The sequence below is a fragment of the Nerophis ophidion genome, linkage group LG01 (assembly GCF_033978795.1).
Source record: "Nerophis ophidion isolate RoL-2023_Sa linkage group LG01, RoL_Noph_v1.0, whole genome shotgun sequence".
NCBI classification, from domain to species: Eukaryota; Metazoa; Chordata; class Actinopteri; order Syngnathiformes; family Syngnathidae; genus Nerophis; species Nerophis ophidion.
In genome coordinates, this window is record NC_084611.1 from 81,991,292 (window position 1) to 82,012,109 (window position 20,818).

Genomic DNA, 20,818 nt, shown 5'->3' on the forward strand with positions numbered 1-20,818 from the left:
TAATGTCTGTCCACCAATTTATGAAACTGGTTTCCAAGAATGTTCCCCCAAGATAAATACCTTATTTTAAGGACTCAAGAGCGAACTTGTCCAAAACATAGAGCCAGAGTACAAAGAATAACACACCTTATCGAAGTGTTTTCTTGTTAGTTTTTGTTTTAAATATTGCATTATGGGCATCATAGGCTCATAGGACTCCGGAGGCAGTGGACAGGTACCGACAGGCCAAGCGGTGTACGGCTTCAGCGGTCGCGGAGGCAAAAACTCGGACATGGGAGGAGTTCGGGGAAGCCATGGAAAACAACTTCCGGACGGCTTCGAAGCGATTCTGGACCACCGTCCGCCGCCTCAGGAAGGGGAAGCAGTGCACTATCAACACCGTGTATGGTGCGGATGGTGTTCTGCTGGAACACCATCCTACTGTCATCCTACAAAATATTTCCATTTTTAAAAATCCCTCCTGACTGAGTAATGCTTGTCCAACAAAATGATGTCCAAGAAAGTAGTCATGTGATGAAGTTACTGACTAAGGTCTTTCTGTCCCTCAAAACATGCATTGTCGGCAGGATTTGAACCAACTCGGCCACGACAACTAATCATCTTATGTCTGGATCAATTGACCGCATGGTTTAGTCCTGATATTCGCAGCATTAAGGAGTCATACAAACCAGGTTGTCATCCTAATACCTGTCCCCCAATCTATCAAACCTTTTTTCAGGAGAGTTACCCCAAGATAAATACCTTATTTTAAGGACTTAAGAGCGAACTCGTCCAAAAGAGAGAGACAGAGTACAAAGAATAACACACCTTATCAGTGTGTTTGCTTTTTATTTAAAAAAAAATATTGCATTATGTCCATCAGCAAAGAAAATTCAAGAAATTAGCCACAGCGTTTCATAAGCCGCAAGGTTCAAAACGTACAAAAAAGGTAGCGGCTCATAGTTTTTAGTAGCTATTGACTAAGATCTTTTTGTTGCTCAAATCCTAAGTTGTCCTGTTGTACCTGCGCATGGAGACCCCAAAGGATATCAGCTCCATCGCTTTAACTGCTTGGCCTGTCTCATGTGCAAATTGTTAGCTGGTTTGAGGTCCATAGACTGTTGAGTGCTAATATTTACAGTGTTAAGGAATCATTAAAAACAGGTTGTCATCCTCCAAGATATTTTCTCTTTTTTAAATCCAGATATTTTCTCTTTTTTAAATCCTTAATGACCGAGTATTACCAACCCACGAAACGATCTTCAAAAAAGTTACGGCAAGTCAAAGCGTTACTGACTGACGAGTATGTGTCCCTCAAAACCTGCGTAATCGGGGAGACTCCAATGGGTTTCAAGTCCATCGCCTTAACCACTCGGCCACGACAACTAATTATGTTATATTGCGATCAATCGACCAAGGAGTCATACAAACCAGGTTGTCATCCTAAACCTGATCAACTGACTGCATGGTTTTATCCTGGTATTCATAGCATTTCATATTTCACAAATTAGGTCCCTCAAAACCTACATTTTCAGCAGGATTTTAACTTGCACGGTTAGACCCTATACATTTTTCGTCCATCGCCTTAACCGCTCGGCCACAACAACAATCGTAGTACTCAATGATTCATTTCTAGCTGGGATGAGTTCCAATATTCACTGCCTTAAGCAGTCAGAAAAACCACGTTGTCATCCTCCAAGATAGTTTCCTTTTGTTTAAATCCTATACTGACTGACTATTACCAACCTATGAAACTGTTTCCAAGAAAGTTACCGTAAGTTAAAATTTTACTGACTGACGACTATGTGTCCCCCAAAACCTACATATACGCTGTAGGTAGGATTTGAACCTGGGCAGGGAGACCCCAACGGACTTCTAATCTATCGCTTTACCCACTCGGACACGACAACAATCATAGTACTTAATAATCAATTGCTAGCTGGGTTAAAGTCCGTAGACCGGATGGTTGAGTCCTAATATTTACAGCGTTAAGGAGGCATAACAACCATGTTGTCATCCTCCAAGATAGTTTCCTTTTGTTTAAATCATATACTGACTGACTATTACCAACCCACGAAAGGGTTTCCAAGAAAGTTACCGTAAGATAAAGTTTTACTGACTGACGACTGTGTGTCCCTCAAAACCCACATGTACGCTGTCGGCAGGATTTGAATTTGCGCGGGGAGACCCCAATAGATTTCAAATCCATCGCCTTAACCACTCGGCCACGAAAACAACAAGCATAGCAGTTATTAATCAATTGCTAGCTGGTTTGAAGTCCGTAGACCGGATGGTTGAGTCCTAATATTCACAGTGTTAAGGAGGCATAAAAACCACGTTGTCATCCTCCAAGACAATTTCCCTTTTTTAAATCTTTACTGACTGAGTATTACCAACCCACGAAACGGTTTCCAAATAAGTTACCGCAAGATGAAATGTTACTGACTGATGACTATGTGTCCCTCAAAACCTATTTTGACAACTAATCATGTTAAGTCCTGCTCATCCGACCACATTTCTTAGTCCTGATATTCACAGCATTAAGGAGTCATTGAAACCATGTTGTCATCCTACAAGATATTTCCATTTTTTGAAACCTTTACTGACTGAGTAACGCCTGTCCACCAAAATGATCTCCAAGAAAGTTATCATGTGATGAAGTTACTGACTGAGGTCTTTCAGTCCCTCTAAAAGTACATTGTCCGCAGGAGTTAATCTTCAGCAGGGAGAGACCCTAAACATTTTATTGTCCATCATCTTAACCTCTCAGCCACAACTACAATCATTCTGTCCCGTGTTAATAAATCGCTAGCTGGGTTGAGGTCCATTGACCACATGGTTGAGTCCTAATATTCACAGCATTAAGGAGTCATAAAAAACAGTTTGTCATCCTCCAAGATATTCTCCTTTTTTGCAAATCCTTAATGACTATTACCAACCCACAAAACAGTTTCCATGAAAGTTACCGCAAAAGAAAATGACTGAGGACTATGTATTCCTCAAAACCTACGTTGTCAGCAGGACTTGAACCTATGTGGGGAGACCCCAATGGATTTCAAGTCCATCCTCTTAACCATTCAAACGAACCACGTTTGAAACACCTCGACACATCTGTCTGATCTGCTCAAACCAATGACCAAACTCCATTACCGGAGCAGGAGAAAACGCCAGACCGCCAATAAGTTACTATTCCGCTGACGGACAATGAAACATGGCACAATTATTTCACCTCTTATGGCTTTTACCGAGTTTATAGGGCAAATAAACAGGTTGGTCTTCTGATTCTGCTATATCACCAATTTCAACAGCATTAAGGAGCCCTAGAAACTAGATTATCGTTTTTCAAGATATTTTCCTTTTTTTTTTTATCCTTACTGATTGAGTATTACCAACCCACAAAGTTTTGTTGGTTATATGTTTATAAGTTGTCGGCAGGATTTGAATCTACACGGGGAGACCCCAATGGATTTCAAGTCCATCGCCTTAACCACTCATCCACGACATTATTTTAATTGATTGATTGATACTTTTATTAGTAGATTGCACAGTTCAGTACATATTCCGTACAGTTGACCACTAAATGGTAACACCCGAATACGTTTTTCAACTTGTTTAAGTCGGGGTCTACGTTCATCAATTCATGCTAACCAACTATATTACGTCCTGATCAACTGAGCGCATTAAGGAGTCATAGAAACATGGGTTATCCTGACGTTTCCAGCTGCTTGCTGTCCTATTTCAAGAGCAACTACAACTGTTTTGAGGTCCATTAATCATATTATTTACTCTGTTAGGGAGCTATAGAAAACAGGATTGTCATCCTGAACGATATTTCCCTTTTTTTAAATCATTACTGTTCTGCCCAAGTGCAGCTGGGATAGGCTACAGCCATATAACCCCCCACAACCACAAGAGGGACAAGCGGTAGAAAATGGATGGATGGGTAAATCCTTACTGATTGAGTATTACCAATCCACCATTCACCGCAATGGTCTCTAAAAACGTTTTTTCGAGATAAACAGTTACTGACTGGGAGGACTTTTTGTCAGCAGAATTTAAACATGCGCAGGGAAACCCCGATGTCTAGTCCATCGCCTTAACCAGTCGGCCAGGACAACCAGTTGTCCAATACTCTGTACAACTGTTGTCTGATTTGAGGTCCAGAAATGCTAATATTTACAACGATAAGGAGCAAAGGATCCTCCAAGATATTTCCCGGTGTGAGAATCACTGTTCTAGTTTGTCCAGCTCAGTTTGTGGGAAAACATTGCTTATCATAATAATATTAACAAATGTAATATTGAAACTGTAACCATAGATCCATACACCTGTGGTTCACAAATGGGGGTATGCTTACCCCTTGGGGTACTTGAAAATATGCCAAGGGGTACGTGAGATATTTTAAAAAATAGCAACAATTCAAAAAAAAATTATAAATATATTTATTGAATAATACTTCAACAAAATATGAATGTAAGTTCATAAACTGTGAAAAGAAATGCAACAATGCAATATTCAGTGTTGACAGCTAGATTTTTTGTGGACATGATCCATAAATATTGATGTTAAAGATGTCTTTTTTGGTGAAGAAATGTTTAGAATTAAGTTCATGAATCCAGGTGGATCTCTATTACTGCGATGAGGTGGCGACTTGTCCAGGGTGTACCCTGCCTTCCGCCCGATTGTAGCTGAGATAGGCGCCAGCGCCCCCCGCGACCCCGAAAGGGAATAAGCGGTAGAAAATGGATGGATGGATCTCTATTACAATCTCCAAAGAGGGCACATTAAGTAATGATTACTTCTATGTGTAGAAATCTTTATTTATAATTGAATCACTTGTTTATTTTTTGACAGGTTTTTAGTTATTTTTATAACTTTTTTTCCAAATAGTTCAAGAAAGACCACTAAGAACGAGCAATTATTTTGCACTGTTATACAATTTAATGAATCAGAAACTGATGACATAGTGCTGTGTTTTACTTCTTTATTTCTTTTTTTCAACCAAAAATGCTTTGCTCTGATTAGGGGGTACTTGAATCAAAAAAAATGTTCACCGGGGGTACATCACTGAAAAAAGGTTGAGAACCACTGCCATACACCATAGATACCGCTACATTGTGTGTTCTATCACAACAATCTACAGCACCTCGTAACTGAAGCGAGCATGTCTTTGAACTGTTTCAACTTCAAAGGGCTTCAAAATCAGAGAAAGTGGATTTAGCCTTAACCCTCGTTTAGAGACCCCCACTCTTCTAGATGGGGGCACCCATTCCCTCTTTGATCCATCACCTCCCCTTCAGTTCCTCTAATGTTTCGTGATTGTCCATGACAACATGCATGACTTCCTCATCATTTTCTTGCCCTTCATTGTTTTTTTCACCTCTGCAGCCCTGTGGCCGCTGTCAACGCCGCCGCGCCGCCTGCACTCACCCCCTGCTGGAATTAACCCTCAAAGGTCTGATGGATCGCCGGCTGAATGATGGAGACGGACAAGAGAAGCAAAGGCCACGCCCCCTTCGCTCTTTCAGTAGTGAGGCAATGACTTCCTCCGGCAGTGAGGGGACGGACGACGCTGCGTTCTGATGTTGGTCACGGTGAACTGACGCATGTCGTCTGGAAGTTGACTTCATATGCTGACAAGCGCTCGCTACCATGCTGGTTATGAGTAGTCCGTCCTCAGCCAACGAGAGCTGCAGTTCCGTTGGGAGCGGCTGCACCACCTCCGACCTGTCCTCAACTACAGGACGCTTAGTTCCGCCCCCTTTGCCCCCACCACCCCCGCCTCCGGCCGCTCCCCCTCCGCCAGCCCAGGTTAGCACCTCCGGCAAGAAGAAACGCCGGGTGCGGAGCTTCTTCTGGAAGCCCATCCCGGAGGAAAAGGTTCGCGGGAAGCCCAACATTTGGACCATGTCGGTGCGGCAGCAGCAATATCAGATCGACGTCCGGTCTGTGGAGGAGCTGTTTGGTCAGCAGGAGGAGGCAGTGGTTGGTGGACGGGGGGCGGCAACTGCCGGGATAGCGACCCGTGTCTCCCGATCCCGGTCTTTCAAGGAGAGCAGCAGAGAAGAGGTGAGTCTGATCCGCCGACTCCCATGGTTAAAGTTAAAGTACCACTGATAGTCACACACACACACTAGGTGTGGTGAAATTACCCTCTGCATTTGACCCGTCCCCTTGTTCCACCCGTTGGGAGGTGAGGGGAGCAGTGAGCAGCAACGGTGGCCGCACTCGGGTAGTATGAGCATTAAAGGCCTACTGAAATGAGATTTTCTTATTTAAACGGGGATAGCAGGTCCATTCTATGTGTCATACTTGATCATTTCGTGGTATTGCCATATTTTTGCTGAAAGGATTTAGTAGAGAACATGGACGATAAAGTTCGCAACTTTTGGTTGCTGATAAAAAAGCCTTGACTGTACCGGAAGTAGCAGACAATGATGTCACCGGTGTGAGGGCTCCTCACATCCTTACATTGTTTATAATGTGAGCCTCCAGCATCAAGAGCTATTCGGACCGAGAAAGCGACAATTTCCCCATTAATTTGAGCGAGGATGAAAGATTCGTGGATGAGGATATTGATAGTGAAGGACTAGAAAAGAAAGGAAAATAAATTTAAAAAAAATAAAAATAAAAAAAAAAAGGCGATCGCATTGGGAGCGATTCAGATGTTTTTAGACACATTTACTAGGATAATTCTGGGAAATCCCTTTTCTTTCTATTGTGTTGCTAGTGTTTTAGTGAGTTAAATAGTACCTGATAGTCGGAGGGCTGTGTCCACGGGTGTCTTGCCGCCAGTCTCTGATGGAAGTCACGGCAGCTGCATGGACGGCGCAAGCTCCGCTGATCTCCGGTAAGAGGCCACTTATTTCCACAATTTCCTCACCGAAAACTGACGGTTGACATGTGGTCGGGATCCATGTTCGCTTGACCGCTCTGATCCATAGTAAAGTTTCACCTCCGGGAATTTTAAACAATGAAACACTGTGTGTTTGTGTTGCTAAAGGCTAAAGCTTCACACCTCTCTCTTTCTACTTTGACTTCTTCATTATTAATTGAACAAAGTACAAAAGATTCAGCAACACAGATGTCCAAAATACTGTGTAATTGCGCGATGAAAAGAGACGAGTTTAGCCGCAAGTGGTGCTGGCTAATATGTCCCCTCCAACCAATAACGTCACAAACACACGTCATCATACGCGTTATCATTCCGCGACGTTTTCAACAGGAAACTCCGCTGGAAATTTAAAATTGTAATTTAGTAAACTAATTGGCATGTGTTGCAATGTTAATATTTCATCATTGATATATAAACTATCAGACTGCGTGGTTGGTAGCAGTGGGTTTCAGGAGGCCTTTAAAGTACCACTGATAGTCACACACACACACTAGGTGTGGTGAAATTACCCTCTGCATTTGACCCGTCCCCTTGTTCCACCCCTTGGGAGGTGAGGGGAGCAGTGAGCAGCAACGGTGGCCGCGGCTGGGTAGTATGAGCATTAAAGGCCTACTGAAATTAGATTTGCTTATTTAAACGCGGACAGCAGGTCCATTCTATGTGTCATACTTGATCATTTGGCGATATTGCCATATTTTTGCTGAAAGGATTTAGTAGAGAATATCGATGATAAAGTTTGCAACTTTTGGTGGCTAATAAAAAAGCCTTGCCTTTACCGGAAGTAGCAGACGATGTGCGCAGGACGTCACGGGTTGTAGGGCTCCTCACATCCTCACATTGTTTATAATCATAGCCAGCAGTAGCTAGAGCTATTCGGACCGAGAAAGCGACAATTTCCCCATTAATTTGAGCGAGGATGAAAGATTCGTGAAGTACTATAAAAAAGAAAAAGAAAAGGCGACGGCGACAGGCGGCGTTTCAGATATAATTAGACACATTTACTAGGATAATTCTGGAAGATCCCTTATCTGCTTATTGTATTAATAGTTTTTTTATTGAGATTGTAAAGTCATACCTGAAAGTCGGAGGGCTGCGGTGAACGCCAGTGTCTCTCAGAGAAGCCAATGGAGGAGCCAAGATCACAGCTGCCTTTTTGAGCTGCAGGAGGAGGTCCCATAATCCACTGAAGTCTCCAGTAAGAGCCGATTTAATATCACAATTTTCCCATCCAAAAACATGCTGGTTGACGTAGAGAAACATGTTTGCCTGACCGCTCTGTGTTAAAGTTTCACAACAAAGAAACACCGGCTGTGTCTCGCTGCTAAAGGCAGCTGCAATCCACCGCTTTTCACCAACAGCATTGTTCTTTATAGTCTCCATTAATAATTGAACAAATTGCAAAAGATTCAGCAACACAGATGTCCAAATTACTGTGTAATTATGCGATGAAAAGAGACGACTTTTAGCCGGGTGTGGTGCTGGGCTAATATGTCCGCTACTACCTGAGACGTCACAAACACGCGTCATCATTTCGCGACATTTTCAACAAGAAACTCCGCGGGAAATTTAAAATTGTAATTTAGTAAACTAAAAAGGCCGTATTGGCATCTGTTGCAATGTTAATATTTCATCATTGATATATAAACTATAGGACTGCGTGGTCGGTAGTAGTGGGTTTCAGTAGGCCTTTATGCAAGGTTAGCTCAAGGCTAATTTTTTTTAAACGTGTAGCGAAGCCGGCTTTTTAAAAAGAATAATCCATCCTCTGTGAATTGGTCGGGAGGCAATATCATGTCTCGGGAAGAGCAACAGAACGGTTGCGGTAATAAGTGACATCGCCGTCTACTGTTCCGGCATGCATACCGCATCCCTCCCAAGTACTTCCTGCACTGTCTCACGTGTGTCACTGCTATGTTTGTCCCCTTTCAGATCAGCATCCTAGACTCCAAGAGAGGAATGAATGTGGGCATTTTCCTCAAACAGTTCAAAAAGTAAGTCCTGCGCATGTTTTACAACCTAAGGGACGAGAGCCCCCTTGCATAGCCCCCATGTGTTTGTTCACACGTCCTAAAAGTGATCATATTGTGTGCGGTAATTATAATTTTTTTATTTCCAAATTTGTGTTTAGTTAAATGGTAAATGGGTTATACTTGTATAGCGCTCTTCTACCTTCAAGGTACTCAAAACACTTTGACACTATTTCCACATTCACCCATGATGGCGGGAGCTGCCATGCAAGGCCCTAACCACGAACCATCAGGAGCAAGGGTGAAGTGTCTTGCTCAAGGACACAATGGACGTGACGAGGTTGGTAGAAGGTGGGGATTGAACCATGACCCCTCAGGTTGCTGGCACGGCCACTCTACCAACTGCGCCACGCCTCCCCCAAGTTAATGAGCTTACTCATATTTCTCTTTTTTTAATCAGATTCGAAAATCCTACTAAGAGGCTTTGGGTTTACATAAGTTATCTGGAGCAACATGTATGTGTGCATACTTCTATTAAAATTAATTTGACATCAATTTGCATTCAAATCAGAGATATTTGAATACACTAGTCCAGACCTGGGCAAATTAAGGCCCGAGGGCCACATGCAGACCGTTAAGCTTTTCAATCCGGCCCGCCGGACATTCCCAAATAATTTTTTTTAGATCTTTAAGATGGAAAATGTAGCTGCCTTTATGATGTGCAGTGATGTTTACTAATGACCGTAAGTCTTGAACTATACAAAGTATTTCAATGGTTGGAATCTGCGCTAATTACCGTATTTTTCGGAGTATAAGTCGCTCCAGAGTATAAGTCGCACCTGCCGTAAATGCATAATAAAGAAGGAAAAAAAATATATAAGTTGCACTGGAGTATAAGTCGCATTTTTGGGGGAAATTTATTTGATAAAACCCAACTCCAAGAATAGACATTTCACAGGCAATTTAAAATAAAATAAAAATAGTGAACAACAGGCTGAATAAGTGTACGTTATATGACGCATAAATAACCAACTGAGAAGGTGCCTGGTATGTTAACATAACATATTATGGTAAGAGTCATTCAAATAGCTATAACATATAGAACAGGGGTGGGCATTACGTCGATCACGATCGACTGGTCGATCTCGCAGGGTGTGTCAGTCGATCTCAAGCCAGGCATTACATTAAACACATATGCTACTCTCATAACAAAGTGTTTAAAAACGAGTATGCAAGTTGGACAAATGAGATGCCAAATCCAACCACTTTCATGTGGTATTGGACAGAAAGGAGGACTTTTTTTTTCCTCCATTTGAAAATGCGGACGTTATCAGCACCACTGTCTAATTCCAATCAATGCAAGTCATCAGAATCAAATACACCAACTTATATTCTTGTCTTCATGAAAGAAAGGAATCTATGTGTGTTAAACATGCTTGTATTATCATTAAACACCATTAACTTGTTAACGAAAATGTCTCTTTCATAAATAAATAAATATAAATTATAAATAGGAATGAGGTAGATCTCCTCGACTTGGTCAATTGAAAAGTAGCTCGCCTGCAGAAAAAGTGTGAGCGCCCCTGAAATAGAACATGCTATACGTTTACCAAATAATCTCTCACTCCTAATCGCTAAATCCAATGAAATCTTATACGTCTAGTCTCTTACGCGAATGAGCTAAATACTATTATTTGATATTTCACGGTAATGTGTTAATAATTTCACACATAAGTCGCTCCTGAGTATAAGTCGCACCCCCGGCCAAACTATGAAAAAAAATGCGATTTATAGTCCGAAAAATACGGTAGTTACTATGGTCATCTAATTAGTTACTATGGTAATCGACATCACACTTGCACAGACAAGGCACTAAGCAGTGTGTGTGGGAAGCGTTTCCACTGACGCGCAAGGAGATTTTCACAACAAAGTCCTAAAGCTTAGTGATATATCAGATATATCAGATAAGTAGGTGGGTTTGTTTTGTACCCTTCGTGTTCATATTTCACTGTTTGTTGCATTTTTGTTGCATTTCACTTGATTGTAAAATATGTCGATCAAAACAGGGTGTGACATTCATATTTTGTCAATATTCACTGTTTTATCGTTCATAGAAAAATGTAAAATTTCATTATGTTTTTTTAAGGCGGTCTGTCATATTGTTTTTAGCATTCAATCAGACATTATTGTGAGGTTTTGTATTAGTGTTCCTAAAAATACTAGATGTACCGGCCCCCAGACACATGTTTTTCTCTAAATGAGGCCCCCAAATCAAAATAATTGCCCAAGTTTGCACTATAGTCCTTGCACGTGTGAGTCCGTCCGCTCCAGAGTACTGTATTTTTCAGACTGTAAGTCGCAGTTTTTTTCATGCGACTTATACTCAGGAGCGACTTATGTGTGAAATTACTAACATATTACCGTAAAATATCAAATGTTATTTAGCTTGTAAGAGACTAGACGTATAAGATTTCATGGGATTTATCGATTAGGAGTGACAGATTGTTTGGTAAACGTATAGCATGTTCTATATGTTATAGTTATTTGAATGACTCTTACCATAATATGTTACGTTAACATACCAGGCACCTTCTCAGTTGGTTATTTATGCCTCATATAACGTACACTTATTCAGCCTCTCATTTCACTTGATTGTAAAATATGTCGATCAAAACGGGGTGTGACATTCATATTTTGTCAATATTCACTGTTTTATCGTTCATAGAAAAATGTAAAATTCCATTACGTTTTTTTAAGGCGGTCTGTCATAAAGTTTTTAGCATCCAATCAGACATTATTGTGAGGTTTTGTATTAGTGTTCCTAAAAATACTAGATGTACCGGCCCCCAGACATGTTTTTTTCTCTAAATGAGGCCCCCGAATCAAAATAATTGCCCAGGTTTGCACTATAGTCCTTGCACGTGTGAGTCTGTCCGCTCCAGAGTACTGTATTTTTCAGACTGTAAGTCGCAGTTTTTTTTTCATGCGACTTATACTCAGGAGCGACTTATGTGTGAAATTACTAACATATAACCGTAAAATATCAAATATTATTTAGCTCATTCACGTAAGAGACTAGACGTATAAGATTTCATGGGATTTAGCGATTAGGAGTGACAGATTGTTTGGTAAACGTATAGCATGTTCTATATGTTATAGTTATTTGAATGACTCTTACCACAATATGTTACGTTAACATACCAGGCACCTTCTCAGTTGGTTATTTATGCCTCATATCACGTACACTTATTCAGCCTGTCATTTCACTTGATTGTAAAATATGTCGATCAAAACAGGGTGTGACATTCATATTTTGTCAATATTCACTGTTTTATCATTCATAGAAAAATGTAAAATTCCATTACGTTTTTTAAGGCGGTCTGTCATAAGGTTTTTAGCATTCAATCAGACATTATTGTGAGGTTTTGTATTAGTGTTCCTAAAAATACTAGATGTACCGGCCCCCCAGACATGTTTTTTTCTCTAAATGAGGCCCCCGAATCAAAATAATTGCCCAGGTTTGCACTATAGTCCTTGCACGTGTGAGTCTGTCCGCTCCAGAGTACTGTATTTTTCAGACTATAAGTCGCAGTTTTTTTCATGCGACTTATACTCAGGAGCGACTTATGTGTGAAATTACTAACATATTACCATAAAATATCAAATGTTATTTAGCTTGTAAGAGACTAGACGTATAAGATTTCATGGGATTTATCGATTAGGAGTGACAGATTGTTTGGTAAACGTATAGCATGTTCTATATGTTATAGTTATTTGAATGACTCTTACCATAATATGTTACGTTAACATACCAGGCACCTTCTCAGTTGGTTATTTATGCGTCATATAACGTACACTTATTCAGCCTGTCATTTCACTTGATTGTAAAATATGTCGATCGAAACGGGGTGTGACATTCATATTTTGTCAATATTCACTGTTTTATCGTTCGTAGAAAAATGTAAAATTCCATTAAGTTTTTTTTAAGGCGGTCTGTCATAAAGTTTTTAGCATCCAATCAGACATTATTGTGAGGTTTTGTATTAGTGTTCCTAAAAATAGAAATACCGGCCCCCAGACACATATTTTTCTCTAAATGAGTCCCCCAAATCAAAATAATTGCCCAGGTTTGCACTATAGTCCTTGCACGTGTGAGTCCGTCCGCTCCAGAGTACTGTATTTTTCAGACTGTAAGTCACAGTTTTTTTCATGTGACTTATACTCAGGAGCGACTTATGTGTGAAATTACTAACATATTACCGTAAAATATCAAATGTTATTTAGCTTGTAAGAGACTAGACGTATAAAATTTCATGGGATTTATGGATTAGGGGTGACAGATTGTTTGGTAAACGTATAGCATGTTCTATATGTTATAGTTATTTGAATGACTCCTACCATAATATGTTATGTTAACATACCAGGCACCTTCTCAGTTGGTTATTTATGCCTCATATAACGTACACTTATTCAGCCTGTCATTTCACTTGATTGTAAAATATGTCGATCGAAACAGGGTGTGACATTCATATTTTGTCAATATTCACTGTTTTATCGTTCATAGAAAAATGTAAAATTCCATTACGTTTTTTTAAGGCGGTCTGACATAAAGTTTTTAGCATCCAATCAGACATTATTGTGAGGTTTTGTATTAGTGTTCCTAAAAATAGAAATACCGGCCCCCAGACACATTTTTTCTCTAAATGAGGCCCCCAAATCAAAATAATTGCCCAGGTTTGCACTATAGTGACTCCACGTCTGAGTCCGTCCGCTCCAGAGTACTGCATTTTTCGGACTGTAAGTCGCAGTTTCTGACTTATACTCAGGAGCGACTTATGTGTGAAATTACTAACATATAACCGTAAAATATCAAATATTATTTAGCTCATTCACGTAAGAGACTAGACGTATAAGATTTCATGGGATTTATGGATTAGGAGTGACAGATTGTTTGGTAAACGTATAGCATGTTCTATATGTTATAGTTATTTGAATGACTCTTACCATAATATGTTACGTTAACATACCAGGCACATTCTCAGTTGGTTATTTATGCGTCATATAACGTACACTTATTCAGCCTGTCATTTCACTTGATTGTAAAATATGTCGATAAAAACAGGGTGTGACATTCATATTTTGTCAATATTCACTGTTTTATCATTCATAGAAAAATGTAAAATTCCATTACGTTTTTTAAGGCGGTCCGTCATAAAGTTTTTAGCATTCAATCAGACATTATTGTGAGGTTTTGTATTAGTGTTCCTAAAAATAGAAATACCGGCCCCCAGACACATGTTTTTCTCTAAATGAGGCCCCCAAATCCAAATAATTGCCCAAGTTTGCACTATAGTCCTTGCACGTGTGAGTCCGTCCGCTCCAGAGTACTGTATTTTTCAGACTGTAAGTCGCAGTTTTTTTCATGCGACTTATACTCAGGAGCGACTTATGTGTGAAATTACTAACATATTACCATAAAATATCAAATGTTGTTTAGCTCATTCACGTAAGAGACTAGACGTATAAGATTTCATGGGATTTAGCGATTAGGAGTGACAGATTGTTTGGTAAACGTATAGCATGTTCTATATGTTATAGTTATTTGAATGACTTACCATAATATGTTACGTTAACATACCAGGCACCTTCTCAGTTGGTTATTTATGCGTCATGTAACGTACACTTATTCAGCCTGTTGTTCACTATTTATTTATTTTAAATTGCCTTTCTAATGTCTATTATTCAATCAATCAATCAATCAATGTTTACTTATATAGCCCTAAATCACTAGTGTCTCAAAGGGCTGCACAAACCACTACGACATCCTCGGTAGGCCCACATAAGGGCAAGGAAAACTCACACCCAGTGGGACGTCGGTGACAATGATGACTATGAGAACCTTGGAGAGGAGGAAAGCAATGGATGTCGAGCGGGTCTAACATGATACTGTGAAAGTTCAATCCATAATGGATCCAACACAGTAGCGAGAGTCCAGTCCAAAGCGGATCCAACACAGCAGCGAGAGTCCCGTTCACAGCGGAGCCAGCAGGAAACCATCCCAAGCGGAGGCAGATCAGCAGCGCAGAGATGTCCCCAGCCGATACACAGGCAAGCAGTACATGGCCACCGGATCGGACCGGACCCCCTCCACAAGGGAGAGTGGGACATAGAAGAAAAAGAAAAGAAACGGCAGATCAACTGGTCTAAAAAGGGAGTCTATTTAAAGGCTAGAGTATACAAATGAGTTTTAAGGTGAGACTTAAATGCTTCTACTGAGGTGGCATCTCAAACTGTTACCGGGAGGGCATTCCAGAGTACTGGAGCCCGAACGGAAAACGCTCTATAGCCCGCAGACTTTTTTTGGGCTTTGGGAATCACTAATAAGCCGGAGTCCTTTGAACGCAGATTTCTTGCCGGGACATATGGTACAATACAATCGGCAAGATAGGATGGAGCTAGACCGTGTAGTATTTTATACGTAAGTAGTAAAACCTTAAAGTCACATCTTAAGTGCACAGGAAGCCAGTGCAGGTGAGCCAGTACAGGCGTAATGTGATCAAACTTTCTTGTTCTTGTCAAAAGTCTAGCAGCCGCATTTTGTACCAACTGTAATCTTTTAATGCTAGACATGGGGAGACCCGTAAATAATACCTTACAGTAGTCGAGGCGAGACGTAACAAACGCATGGATAATGATCTCAGCGTCTTTAGTGGACAGAAAGGAGCGAATTTTAGCGATATTACGGAGATGAAAGAAGGCCGTTTTAGTAACGCTTTTAATGTGTGCCTCAAAGGAGAGAGTTGGGTCGAAGATAATACCCAGATTCTTTACCGTGTCGCCTTGTTTAATTGTTTGGTTGTCAAATGTTAGAGTTGTATTATTAAATAGAGTTCGGTGTCTAGCAGGACCGATAATCAGCATTTCCGTTTTTTTGGCGTTAAGTTGCAAAAAGTTTGCGGACATCCATTGTTTAATTTCATTAAGACACGCCTCCAGCTGACTACAATCCGGCGTGTCGTTCAGCTTTAGGGGCATGTAGAGTTGGGTGTCATCAGCATAACAGTGAAAGCTAACACCGTATTTGCGTATGATGTCACCTAGCGGCAGCATGTAGATGCTGAAGAGTGCTATTGGGTTTTATCAAATAAATCTCTCAAAAAAATGTGTCTTATACTCCAGTGCGACTTATATATGTTTTTTCCTTTCTTTATTATGCATTTTCGGCAGGTGCGACTTATACTCCGGAGCGACTTATACTCCCAAAAATACGGTATAAGCCGCACTTCCGGCCAAACTATGCAAAAAACTGCGACTTGTAATCCGAAAAATACGGTATTCTTGTCTGGTGCACACAAAGTACCTTTTGTGAAAAAAAAAGCACCCGTGCTGTTTTATGTTGACACCCGCAGGTCCAACCGCTCCATTGTCGAGGACATACGGCGAGGAGACGGGAAGCTCTACGGCGCCGAGCTGCTCAAAGACTTGCTGAAGCTGCTGCCCGACGCCGACGAGGTCCGTGTCCGTGCACGTCACCTTTTGCAACACGATTCCCCCCGAGACTGAAAGAAACGCGCCCGTCTGTTGTAGATCAAGAAGCTGCAGGCGTTCAAAGGCGACCCGGACAAGCTGACGCTGGTCGACTCCTTTATGTATCTTCTCATTCAGGTCCCACGGTGAGTCGCACACACCTGCCAATAATGAGAGGGAAGTTTGACGTTTGTGTGGCTTTTTGTGGGAAAAGATTAGGACTATTTATTTAAAGGGTTCACCTGTGCTCAAATAAAAGTCCTGATTGCATCACTGGACTCATAAAGGGTTTTATTGTATCAATTTGTAAAATTATATTCAAATTTAGTGCGCTATAAAGTGTTTAACATGGTTAAAAATGTTGTCTCATATGTTTTAACAAAGTTATGAGACTAATTGTCATTAAAAAGACAGGAAACAGTCACTTGTTGGTTCATTTAGTTTAGAACAAGGGGGTCGAAAGTGAGGCCCGTGGGCCAAATTGGGTCCGCTGATTATTCTCACATTATTAACATCCATCCATTTACTACCGCTTATCCCTTTTGGGGTAGTGGGGGATGCTGTAGCCTATTAATAACATTATTTTAACAGATTCATATTTAAGTAGATATGTAAGTATTTATATTTTTATTTTGATAAAAAAATGTTGGTAATGTTTGATAATAAAACATGTGTTACATTATTATATAATTAAATAATAATTTCTTAGATAATTATTAGAATATAATAAATACATATCATATTTCTAATTATATATATATATATATATATATATATATATATATATATATATATATATATATATATAATTAGCCTGTTTTTTTTTTTTTATCATAGAATCTATGGTTGCTGTTTTTGCGGTGGATTACTGAAAATGGAAAAACAGTACTAACATTTTTTTAATGTAAAATTATGGCAACTGAGCAGCCTTTTTATTTTTATTTTATTTTATTTCACCGTAAAATGTTCTATCATTTTTACATTGCACATTTTAATGGATAACTTGCTTTGAAATCAAGTCAATCAAATATCTTTATTTTAACCAAAAAGTTTGTGTAACGACCTGGTCGCATGGTGATGCGGATTCGTTCTCCCAGGGATGCAGACGGGCTTCGGACACGGCGTGCAGGTAGGAAATGATTTATTTAACCAATAAAACAGACTTTGACAAAACTAAAAGAGCTAGCATGGGAGCTAGAAAACAAATAGCCTAGCATGGAAGCTAGCAGGTAGCGAGTAGGAAACAAAACGTTGTTACTTGTTGTGCGAAGACAAATTCAGAAGCAAGACAGACTGACGGGAGAAGGCAGGCTAAATAATGACAGTAATCACAAAACAGGTGCACGTCAGGAGCAGGCGGCAGGTGAAAATAATGAGTGACTATGGAAACCAACTGAGAGGTGCACAAACAGGAAAGGAAGAGTCCAAAGCCAACACAAAACACAAAAAGACTCAAAAATCTAAATCATAACATGATCCGGGCAGCGGATCACAACAGTTTGTAATGTATGATAATATAATATTTGTTATGTTATTAGGAAGCACAAAACTAATAGTTCAATATTATTACAGATTATAATTAATTTCCAACCTGAATTCATACAATTTTAACCAACATTACATTATTAACATGTATATATATATATATATATATATATATACTGTATATATATATCTTCATCCATCCATTTCTACCGCTTATTCCCTTTGCGGTCGCAGGGGGCGCTGGTGCCTATCTCAGCTACAGTCGGGCGGAAGGCGGGGTACACCCTGAACAAGTCGCCACCTCATCATATATATATATGTATATATATATATCCATCCATCCATTTTCTACCGCTTATTCCCTTTTGGGGTTGCGGGGGGCGCTGGCGCCTATCTCAGCTACAATCGGGCGGAAGGCGGGGTACACCCTGGACAAGTTGCCATCTCATCATATATATATATAAATAAAAATACAAAAAATATATTATAACTATTACATAATATTGAATATAAATATATGTAATTGCATGTATTTTTTCTGTCAAAACAGAAAGCACGACTACATTAAGTAAGAAAAGTAATTTTTTGACATATATTATTTTTAGGCTGGGTGGGAACTTTGATATTCACATTAAGGTTATTTGTGTTCCACACTTAAATCCAATATTGATATAGGATTTGGGTGTGATTTCAGCAAAAGAAAATAAGCTTCGGATGATATCAGTTTGCATGTAAAATGTCCGATACAAGCAGTCCTGCAGAGTGTTTACTTGTGCAAATCTGGACAGTCAGTTAACATGTAAATGTCCGCCAATAAACACACAAGGTTGGTCTTTTCTTCTATTTTAGTCAGATACGAAACGGAAATACGGTAGGCAATAGGCTATTACGAGCCGGCAGCTACACAACAGCTGAGAACACAATAGCGCACAAGCTAGACATACACTGTAAGTGTCCTTTTTTGAACAATATTGCGGTCTCAAACAAGACATTTGTCAATATAAGTATTAAATGATTATAATTGCATATCTCTTATACATACAATGTCCCCACGGCATATTAGAAAGGATTCAGTAACAAAAGTGTCCACATCCTTCATCTTACTTTGTCGTTTTACTCATTCGCCAAAAAAATCAATTACCACTCCACTTCAACGTCAAAGACAGCATACAGTGGGGCAAAAAAGTATTTAGTCAGCCACCGATTGTGCAAGTTCTCCCACTTAAAATGATGACAGAGGTCTGTAATTTTCATCATAGGTACACTTCAACTGTGAGAGACAGAATGTGAAAAAAAAATCCAGGAATTCACATTGTAGGAATTTTAAAGAATTTATTTGTAAATTATGGTAGAAAATAAGTGATTTATCTTCCCCTGTTTAAATTGTCATACTGTTTGAATTGTGTGTAACGTTACAAAAGCCAAACGTATTAAATAAACCCCTCTGCCTCGTTTTTGATTCATACTTTGGCCTACTACGCTACTGTGTATTAATGTTGGTCATTATGGCGGGACTTGGAGAGCCAAGGGTTTTCTGAAGTGTTACTTGGTGAAAAGTAGAGTATATCCATATTTACAAAGTGTATATTTTTCTTTTAATTTTTATTCATAACTGTGTGTAGAAGTGGCTGGTTGTATCCGCTGCTTTAATGTCTTTCATGTCTTTTGTCTTCTCTGATGTTTCCCTCTTACACACATGTGTGAGAGGGATGTGTACTATGGCTATGAGTTGTTGTTGTTTTTTTCCCTTGGCCTCAGTCTGGACCCCCTCTCCAGGGCCCAGGCTTGTATATCATATTTTATTTTATTTTATTTTATTTTAATATTCTATTTGTTCCTCCCATTCCCCCCACTTGTTTACCTGTATCTCACCTTTTTTGTAAGACCCGTCAGCGATCCTGTTCTGTCTTCCTGTAACGTTTGTCTGATCTTGAATGGGATTGTGCTGAAAATTCAAATTTTCCTAAAAGAACTCTATTTAATCCATCTAATCTAATCTAATCTAATCTAATGATATGGTGGCAAAATATATTTAAATGAGTGCCGTGTTGGTCCTGCGATGAGGTGGCGACTTGTCCAGGGTGTACCCCGCCTTCCGCTTGATTGTAGCTGAGAGAGGCGCCAGCGCCCCCCGTGATCCCAAAATGGAATAAGCGGTGGTAGGAAATGGATGGATGGATGGAGTGCTGCAGTGTGAGATGTGTAACATCATCTTTTGTTTCCCGCACAGGTTGGAGGTTCGCATCGAGGCCATGGTCCTGAGCGAGGAGTTCGTCCCCTCCTGCGCTGTGATGAGTCATGAGATCCGTGTCGTGCGCCTCGCCACTCAAGGTAGCGAGATACGGACATTTCAGTTTTTCATTTACTGATTCATCTTTCTTCAATCCCTCCTTCAACCAAACTTGTTTTTACAGCTTTCAAATTGTTAGAAAAATGATTTAAAATTATTTTGATTGTTTTCCCAAGAAAAGTATGTTGCATTCAAATTTCAAGAAAAATGATTTAAAATTATTTTGATTAATGTTTTCTAAAAAAAAAAAAAAAAAAAAAAGGACGTTGCATTGGCCGGGAATCGAACCCGGGCCTCCCGCGTGGCAGGCGAGAATTCTACCACTGAACCACCAATGCTTCTGGTATCCCGCCTACGGTAAAATGGTGTAATATATGTAGAATGTGTCCCTGTTCCTAGTTCACAGGACAATAAGGTGATGGTAGTGTACGCAGCTAACAAGAAAATACGTTTGTTGTGGGGTATTTTGACGAAATATGAAAATCTCTTATTGGTACATTGAGAATGAACGTGTAGTGTTCGAGAAGAGCGAGGTACGTTATGCGAAGTCTACTTTTACGACAGTTTGTTGTCATTTCTGATAACCGACACGGGCGTGTTTAGCGTTTTAAATCTTTTTTTTTTTTTTTTTACCCTACGTCACATCATCATAGTCCGTGGTTTTGTTAAATATTA

At 39.9% G+C, this 20,818-nt stretch overlaps 1 protein-coding gene and 1 non-coding gene across 2 annotated transcripts in view; one reads left to right on the forward strand and one right to left on the reverse strand.

The window, feature by feature from the left end:
- The window catches only part of fhdc1 (FH2 domain containing 1), a 102,695-nt gene that overhangs the window by 62,542 nt on the left and 19,335 nt on the right, over positions 1–20,818 (forward strand). The window contains exons 2-6 of the mRNA XM_061913269.1: positions 5,368–6,048; positions 8,804–8,865; positions 16,251–16,353; positions 16,429–16,514; positions 20,084–20,184. Of these exons, the coding sequence (XP_061769253.1) occupies positions 5,632–6,048; positions 8,804–8,865; positions 16,251–16,353; positions 16,429–16,514; positions 20,084–20,184 (769 nt within the window). The 5' untranslated portion in view covers positions 5,368–5,631. The remainder of the gene's footprint in view (positions 1–5,367; positions 6,049–8,803; positions 8,866–16,250; positions 16,354–16,428; positions 16,515–20,083; positions 20,185–20,818) is intronic.
- On the reverse strand, positions 20,411–20,481 carry trnag-gcc (transfer RNA glycine (anticodon GCC)). The gene has a single exon. It is a non-coding gene; the product is annotated as a tRNA-Gly (tRNA).